The 9,251-nt window shown below is 37.8% G+C and overlaps 1 protein-coding gene across 5 annotated transcripts in view; it reads right to left on the bottom strand.

Moving 5' to 3' along the window:
* ANKIB1 (ankyrin repeat and IBR domain containing 1) overlaps positions 1-9,251 on the bottom strand; it is a 159,738-nt gene that overhangs the window by 60,643 nt on the left and 89,844 nt on the right. For all 5 annotated transcript variants that reach the window (XM_010839797.1, XM_010839796.1, XM_010839795.1 and 2 more), the window contains exon 5: positions 1,017-1,134. In XM_010839797.1, coding sequence (XP_010838099.1) covers positions 1,017-1,134 — 118 coding nt within the window. The remainder of the gene's footprint in view (positions 1-1,016; positions 1,135-9,251) is intronic.

The following is a 9,251-nucleotide window of genomic DNA, read 5'->3' on the forward strand; positions in this document are numbered from 1 at the left end:
ATTACTTTGCCAACAAAGGTTCGTCTAGTCAAGGCTATGGTTTTTCCTGTGGTCATGTATGGATGTGAGAGTTGGACAGGAAGAAGGCTGAGCGCCGAAGAATTGATGCTTTTGAACTGTGGTGTTGGAGAAGACTCTTGAGAGTCCCTTGGACTGCAAGGAGATCCAACCGGTCCATTCTGAAGGAGATCAGCCCTGGGATTTTTTTGGAAGGAATGATGCTAAAGCTGAAACTCCAGTACTTTGGCCACCTCATGCGAAGAGTTGACTCACTGGAAAAGACTCTGATGCTGGGAGGTATTGGGGCCAAGAGGAGAAGGGGACGACATAGGATGAGATGGCTGGATGGCATCACTGACTTGATGGACGTGAGTCTGAGTGAACTCTGGGAGTTCGTGATGGACAGGGAGGCCTGGCGTGCTGTGATTCATGGGGTCTCAAAGAGTCGGACACGACTGAGCGACTGATCTGATCTGATGTATGCTTGTTCAGATCTGCTCTAAGGGCTTATAAGAAAACTTTTCATATTCTATTTGATCTCGAATGTCCTGGGCAAAGTATTTGCTATTCTGTTGAAGATTCTATAGTTGGTAAGGTTTAGACATCATTGTTTTCATTTGTTACAGAAATTTTGATTAAGGTGCCAAATTTACATTCTAAAAATTGAAAGTAGGTAAAAAAGGCAAAGAAATAAATATAACCAAAGAAAAAAGATTAATTGATTCTTCTTAAAGGAATTTGATTTCTACAGTGCGTTGCTTGCACAGCATTTTTTAAAAAGAAACAAAGGAAAAAATAAAGAAAAGAAACTCAAGAGAAATCTATTGCTTAAAAAACTTTTCTTTTTCAAACAGAACTCTATTTTGACAATTTTAAAATCTTGGGAGAATTAGCTCTTAGAAGAATTACATATTTAAAACGTGCTGAAAAAACAAGAGAAAAGTAAAAGTGCTTCAAAACAGCCATCTTTTAACTGTGAAAAGTTTCAAAAGTACTCAGGACATTTCTTTCATTACCATGAGCTCGAAGTAAAGCTTCAGCAGTAAATAGTGGAGCCTGGAGCATGTCTGCTGTTTCCACAATGAGCATATCTTTCAATCTACGAAGATCCTGAGGTCTTAATCCTTCATATGGCTGTAAAAAGAAGAAAAACAAAATTAAATTGGCTATTATACCTTTAGGAAGTTCTGCAAATCTATAAATAAATATATATGGTTATCATTTATTTAATCTTTTAGTTCTGGTTTGGCAATGAAGCTAAAAAGGCACTGTATCTTCCACTATCACGAACTTCAAACTACTTTATCACAAGTCTTTTTTTAAGCTGGAAAGTAGATGCCTGGTCTCACGAACCTCATCACTCTAAAATAAAGAATTATACTATGATGACAAGATCATCTTATAGTTTCAAAAATCTAAGAAATACTAAAAAAAAGCATTAGAAATAAAAACCTACAATTTACCACTGACCAATGGTCATGATCAATGTTCTAAAGTATTTCTATCCAGTCTTTTCTTTCTGCAAATCAACTGTATGTGAATATGCATGTATTCACTTACATACAGCTTTAATCACCGAACCAGCAACATTTACACTTATTAAGACTGAATTTGGAGGAAAGTGATTATGACATAGTATTCAACTTACTCATAAATGTATTATCTCCGTTTATTCAAGTGTTTGTTAACACTCCATAAAGGTACTTTATCATTTCAAGTGTTTTTTTATTCTTCTGTTATCCTTTATCTTTTCCCCCCTTTGCTTTTAACAGAAAACATATAAAGAACAAAATCACAAATGTCTCACCATTCATAAATTTATAAATGCCAAAATAACCTGACATGTTTTCCTCATTTCCCCAATTTCCCCATCTTCCCCATCCTGTTTATGGCACTCACTACCATGAACTTGATTTGTAGCTACTGTAATAATAAGGCATAACATTATAAATATCATTAAGCAGTTTGCCTTTATTTTTATTCAATATTGCATTTTATTACTAATATTAATATATATATCTACTTCAATCCTTTAAACAGATGTAACCAGCTTACTGCAGTAAGCACAGAACTAAAGATAACAACTTAAAATGCACTAGAAATTCTGAACTACTCATCAGAATTACAACCACAGAGGACGTCCTTTGGTGACATTTATCAAATATTCCAGAGAGTTCTGGAAACCCCAGAACAGATGCAGTTAGTAAACTCCATCTTTTACAGTTGGCTTACAGTTATTTTAAAATTAGATATTAACTTTATTTCTTGTTTTCCTTTTTTTTAATTATCATGGAAACCATTTCATCGGTTGTTACTCAACCCCATATGACAGGAACTCTATTCATCAAGGATATTTCTCTCACTTGATACAAGTTTTCTAATCCTAAAATGTCTTCTGGTAGGGATGCATATATAAGCAATGAGTGTATTTTTGACAGGAAAGACTGACAGACTTGACTGCAAAAACATTGCCAAGATTTAAACATAAAAACTATGTTGCTTTTAATATATAAGAAATTTGTGACAGTCAGTAAATTTAAAACATCGAACGTCACAAAAACACAAACATCCTTAAGTATATAAGCTCTCTACCTAACAAAATGGTCAACGTTTGGAACTAAAACACAAAAAACCCAACAACCACCCTCAATATTGCTAAGGTCGCAGTGAGATAATCCTCTGATATACTTTTTTATATAGGTAAAAATAGAAATTGGTATATCATTTAAAAACTAAGCATCACATCCCATGAGTCTTTAAAATATTCATCTTTTGACTCAATAATCTTACTTACAGGAATTCATCCTAAGGTCTAATCGCAATGTGAACAGAACTGGTCATCTGCAAAGTTACTTATAAAAGTGACAAAATACAACTAACTCAAATGTACTTTAAGGGAGTTAAAGGATGTCTACACGTTAAGAGTAGTCAGCCGTCACTCAAAATATTTCCTATAAGTTTATAAATATCAAGAAATGTTAAGGAAAATAAAAAACTATTGAACACTGATGAAAAGTGGAAGGTAATGTGTTACAAGCATTATTTATAAGTGGTAGAAAAATGAATACTTAAAATTTTTACTGTGCTTTTTATAAAGAGCATGTTTGGTTGAAAAAAATTTAATCAAAAAAATTAAAGAAAAGTCACTGGGGATGTTAAAGAGCTTTAAACATTGGTGGAGCATGCACTCAATCGGTCTGCAGTGTTACTCTTTTTATAAATGATGGTAAAGCCTTAATACTGAATACACCACACAGCACACTGTATTAATAGTCTACTACACCGATACATGCATTCAGCTATACTGCCATGAATCTCTACATATTATAGGTATCCTATGACCCTAACTAGAAAAAGAAAAAAAAATTAACCTAATCTTCTAATATAATTTATTATTATATCCCTCTCTAGGGATTAACTAAAAAGAAATTAAAAAGGGAAATTTAATCCCAACTATCCTTTGAAAAGTACCCCCAAATCATCATGTACAGCTTGCTTTTAAGCTAATTTATTAAAACACACCTTTTCATGCAAAAACTCACAAATCCCTTCATGATTAAATCTGTAGTATTCAGTCTAGCCTAGAAGTTATTCACTATGTGTAACACTGCTTCTAAGTTCAGATTTGGGACTCCAGGTATTTTTCCTGCCCCAGTAATGAAAAACATATTTCTTGATATTCCCAGTGGTGGCAGTTGTATATTTCCTGGTATTAATTCCTTAATGTTCTTCTTTAGAGTAGCCTTCATTCTACCTAATTTATGTTGAACAAAATAAAATGTGATTTTAGATATATCAAGAAAGGAATAACGTAAAGCAACTTGTATACATTCCTTTTTTAAAAAATACACAGCTTAAAACTTAAATAGGTAACAATGGAAGAAAAATAGTTCTTGAAGGAAAAAGACATACTGCCTTCATGAACATGTAACATGATCACTCTGAATCTCTGCAACTGAACTAGATTACGTGAAGCACTTTAATACATAGTTCAGTCCCAGGTCAGTAGGAGTCCAATATGCTATGGGGGAAGAATGGGAAAATGCTCCAGAAGAATGAAGAGGCTGGGCCAAAGCGGAAACCATGCTCAGCTGTGGGTGTGGTCTGGTGGGGAAAGTAAAGTACCATTCTATAAAGAATAATAACACACTGGAACCTGGAATGTCAGGGTTCATGAATCAAGGTGAATTGGCTGTTGTCAAGTAGATGGCAAGAGCGACCATCGACATCTCAGGAATCACTGAACTAATTACAATGGATGGGAATGGGTGAATTTAATTCAGATGACCATTATATCTACTACTGTGGGCAAGAAACCCTTAGAAGAAATGGAGTAGCCCTCACAGTCAACAAGAGAGTCTGAAATGCAGTACTTGGGTGCAATCTCAAAACCAACAGAATGATCTTGGTTCATTTCCAAGGCAAACCTTTTGGCATCACAGTAAGCCAAGTTTATGCTCCAAACACTAACACTGAAGAAGCTGAAGTTGAATGGTTCTATGAAGACCTACAAGACATTCTAGAACTAACACCAACAAAAGATGCTCTTTTCATCACAGGAGACTGGAATACAAAAGTAGGAAGTCAAGAGATACCTGGAGTAATAGGCAAGTTTGGCTTTGGAGTACAAAATGAAGCAAGGCAAAGACTAACAGAGTTTTGCCAAGAGAATGCACTGGTCATAGCAAACACCCTCTTCCAACAACACAAGAGACATCTCTACATATGGACATCATCAGATGGTCAATACCAAAATCTGATTGATTATATTTTTGTAGCTGAAGATGGAGAAGCTCTACACAGTCAGCAAAAACAAGACCTGGAGCTGACTGTGGTTCAGATCATCAGCTCCTTATTGCAAAATTCAGACCTAAACTGAAGAAAGTAGGGAAACCACTAGACCATTCTGGTATGACCTAAATCAAATCCTTTATGATTATGCACTGGAGATGATGAATCAATTCAAGGGACTAGATCTGGTAGACAGAGTGCCTCAAGCACTATGGATGGATGCTCGTAACACTGTACGGGGGGTGGTGACTAAAACCATCTCCAAGAAAAAAGAAATGCAAGAAGGCAAAGTGGTTGTCTAAGGAGGCCTTACAAATAGCTGAAAAAGAAGAGAAGCAAAAGTCAAAGGAAAGAGGGAAAGATATACCCATCTGAAGGTAGAGTTCTAGAGAACAGCTAGGAGAGAGAAGAAATCCTTCTTAAGTGAACAATGCAAAGAAACAGAGGAAAACAATAGAATGGGAAAGACTAGAGATCTTCTCAAGAAAACTGGAGATACCAAGGGAACATTGCATGCAAAGATGAACACAATGAAGGACAGAAACAGCAAGGACCTAACAGAGGCAGAGGAGATTAAGAAGAGATGGCAAGAACACACAGAAGAACTGTACAAAAAGGTCTTCACGACCCAGACAACTATGATGGTGTGATCACTCACCTAGAGCCAGACATCCTGGAATGCGAAGTCAAGTGGGCCTTAGGAAGCATCACTACAAACAAAGCTAGTGGTGGTGATGGAATTCCTGCTGAGCTATTTCACATCCTAAAAGATGATGCTTTTGAAGTGCTACACTCAATATGCCAGCAAATTTGGAAAACTCAACAGTGGCCACAGAACTGGAAAAGGTCAGTTTTCGTTCCAATCCCAAAGAAAGGCAATGCCAAAGAATGTGCAAACTAACATACAACTGTATTCATTTCACATGCTAACAAGGTAATGCTCAAAATCCTTCATGCTCGGCTTAAACAGTATGAGAACTGAGAATTTCCAGATGTACAAGCTGGATTTAGAAAAGGCAGAGGAATCAGAGATCAAATTGTCAACATCCACTGGGTCATAGAGAAAGCAAGAGAATTCCAAAAAAAATCCTATCTACCTCTGCTTCATTGACTTTGCTAAAGCCTTTGAGTATGTGGATCACAACAAACTGGAAAATTCTTAAAGAGAAGGGAATACCAGACCACCTTACTTTTCTCCTGAGAAACCTGTATAAAGGACAAGAAGCAACTGTTAGAACTGGACATGGAACAGTAGACTGGTTCAAAATTGGGAAAGGAATATGTCAAGGCTGTATACTGTCACCCTGCTTACTTATAAGCAGAGTACATCATGTGAAATGCCAGGCTGGATGAATCCCTAGCTGGAAACAAGACTGTTGGGAGAAATATCAATAACCTCATATATGCAGATGACACTAATGGCACAAAGTAAAGAGGAACTAAAGAGCTGCTTAATGAAGGTGAAAAAGAAGAGTGAAAAAGCTAGCTTAAAACAACATTCACAAAAATGAAGATCATAGCATCCAGTTCAATCACTTCAGGCAGACAGATGGGGAAAAAGTGGAAACAGTGACAGATTTTATTTTCTTAAGCTCCAAAATCAGTGCCGACAGTGTCTGCTGTCATAAAATTAAAAGTTGCTTGCTCCTTGGAAGAAAAGCTATGACAAACCTAGACAGCATATTAAAAAGCAGAGACATCACTTTGATGACAACGGTCTGTACAGTCAAAGCTATGGTGTTTCCAGTATTCATGTACGGAAGTGAGAGCCAGACCATAAAGAAGGCTGAGCATCAAAGAACTGATGCTTTCAAACTGTGGTGCTGGAGAAGATTCTTGAGAGTCCCTTGGACAGCAGGGAGCACAAACCTGACAATCGTACAGGAAATCAGCCCTGAATATTCACTGGAAGGACTGATGCAGAAGCTCTAACACTTTGGCCACCTGACATGAAGAACCAACTCATTGGAAAAAATCTTGATGCTGGGAAAGATTGAAGGCAGGAGGAGAAGCGGGTAACAGAGGATGAAATGGTTGGATGGCATCACCGACTCAATGACGTGAGTTTAAGCAAACTCTGGGAGATAGTGAAGGACAGGGAACTGGCATGCTGCAGTCCATGGGGTCGCAAAGAGTTGGACACAACTTACTAACTCAAAACCAACAACATGGAGGCAGTGTCCCTCTCTTCTGCAGGGTTACATTGAAGGTGCCTTTCTCTTTTCTGTTGCAAAGATAAACTGCTTCAATTTTCAGATTAATACAAACCATCAGTAACCTTCAAAGCAGTCCAATACTGATATAAAGAAAGAAAAAGAAAAGTAATTTAAAGACAAACAGGGAATAAAAGCGCCTCTTTTGCATCAGTACATATTACTGCTACCAAAACACCACTGAAGAAAAGTGAAACAGTCCAACATGTAAACTGTACCACTTTGAAGTCATGTATAAAGTGATAGTATTTTCAAAAACTGTTTCAGAAGAGACTGTGACAAAGGAGTTATTAAAGATATATTTATCTTCCCCCACAATTAAAATAGCTTTCCCTGATTATATAGGTGAAATAAGTTCACTGTTGGAAAAAAATGAAAAAACAGGTACTTATTGACCCAAGTATATTGGTAACTGTTAAAATTTTAAAAGATGTGAAAGACACTTAGGAGAAGGAGAGGATATTTCCAATTTCTCTCAATACCAACCTCACATTAGCTGACCCCTGAGCTGAGCCTGGCTCAGCGATAAAGAATCTGCCTGCCAATGTGGGTGACACAGGAGACGCAGGTTCTATCCGGGGTTGCTAAGTTCCCCTGGAGAAGGGAATGGCTAACCACTGCAGTATTCTTGACCGGACAATCCCACTGACAGAGGAGCCTGGCGGGCTGTAGTCCCTGGGGTCGCAAAGAATCGGATACGACTGAGCACACAGCACAGGGCTTAGTCTGAGAAAGAGTGGGGGAAGAACAAGTACAGAAAGACTCAGGGCTCTCAGAGGAAAGCAGCTATGCCTCCTAAGGGTGGTAGCCAGCCAAGGCAACGGCCAACCGTACTGGTTCCCTGTCAGAAAAGGAGCTTTGAGCCTCCCTGAGTTATAGGCTTGGAGGGGAGAGGAATGGGTGGGTTCTTGCGATGGCTTTCACAGTACTGTATTACACAGTTTTCCCTTCCCTTATCTAGCGATAGTCACACAGTCTTCTCCTACAAAGCCTGACTCTTACTAGAGTCTTTGTTCTTTCTTTGAGGGGTTGGATAAAATAAGTACCTCCATTCCTAGCTATCACTCTAATATATCATCTTGTTTTTATTTCTTCCAAGCAGTTTACAACTCTCGATATTGTGTTCATTTATTTTTTAATCTTATTTGTGTGCATCTATCTTTGCTAGAATGTAAGCATCTAGAGGGCAGGAGATCTTTGTTCCTCACTGTATCCCTAATTTCTGTTAAAACACTGTCTGGTAAAGTAGTCACTCAAAATTTTGTCAATGATGGGGTGAAGAAGAAGACTGCCCATTTACAGACTCATCATCTGGAGGAAAGGACTAAACTAAAATGTGTCAGGAATTCCTCGGTGGTCTAGCAGTTAAGACCTTGCCTTCCAATGCAGGGGGTGTGGGTTCCATCCCTGGTCAGGAAGCTAAGATCCCACATGGCTGGTGGCCAAAAAAACAAAACATATAACAGAAACAATATGCTAACAAATTCAGTAAAAACTTTAAAAATGGTCATTAAAAAAAAGTCATTAAAAAAATTTTTAAAGTAACCTTTAACTAAAGAAAATATGATAGGTAAAACAATATAAATCTTTTAAGAAACTCTTTTTTTGATCATCTGGAGAAGTAGAAGCTTACAAACTGTCAGAAATTCATGGGAAATTAAAAAACAGACAATACAGTTATTTTTCTAAACACAAACAAATAATAGTTATATTAAGTCCTACTGAACCAAATTCAATTCACTTTAGTTCAGTCACTCAGTAGTGTGTGACTCTTTGCGACCCCATGAATCGCAGCACGCCAGGCCTCCCTATCACCAACTTCTGGAGTTCACTCAAACTCATGTCCATCAAGTTGGTGATGCCATCCAACCACCTCATCTTCTTGTCATCCCCTTCTCCTCCTGCCCCCAATCCCTCCCAGCATCAGAGGCTTTTCCAATGAGTCAACTCTTCGCATAGGTGGCCAAAGTATTGGAGTTTCAGCTTTAGCATCAGTCCTTCCAATGAACACTCAGGACTGATCTTTAGAATGGACGGTTGGATCTCCTTGCAGTCCAAGGGACTCTCAAGAGTCTTCTCCAACACCACAGTTCAAAAGCATCGATGCTTCGGTGCTCAGCTTTCTTCACAGTCCAACTCTCACATCCATACATGACCACTGGAAAAACCATAGCCTTGACTAGATGGACCTTTGTTGGCAATGTCTCTGCTTTTGAATATGCTATCTAGGTTGGTCATAACCTGTCT

This window comes from Bison bison, unplaced genomic scaffold (genome assembly GCF_000754665.1).
Source record: "Bison bison bison isolate TAMUID 2011002044 unplaced genomic scaffold, Bison_UMD1.0 scf7180017864134, whole genome shotgun sequence".
Classification (NCBI taxonomy): Eukaryota; Metazoa; Chordata; class Mammalia; order Artiodactyla; family Bovidae; genus Bison; species Bison bison.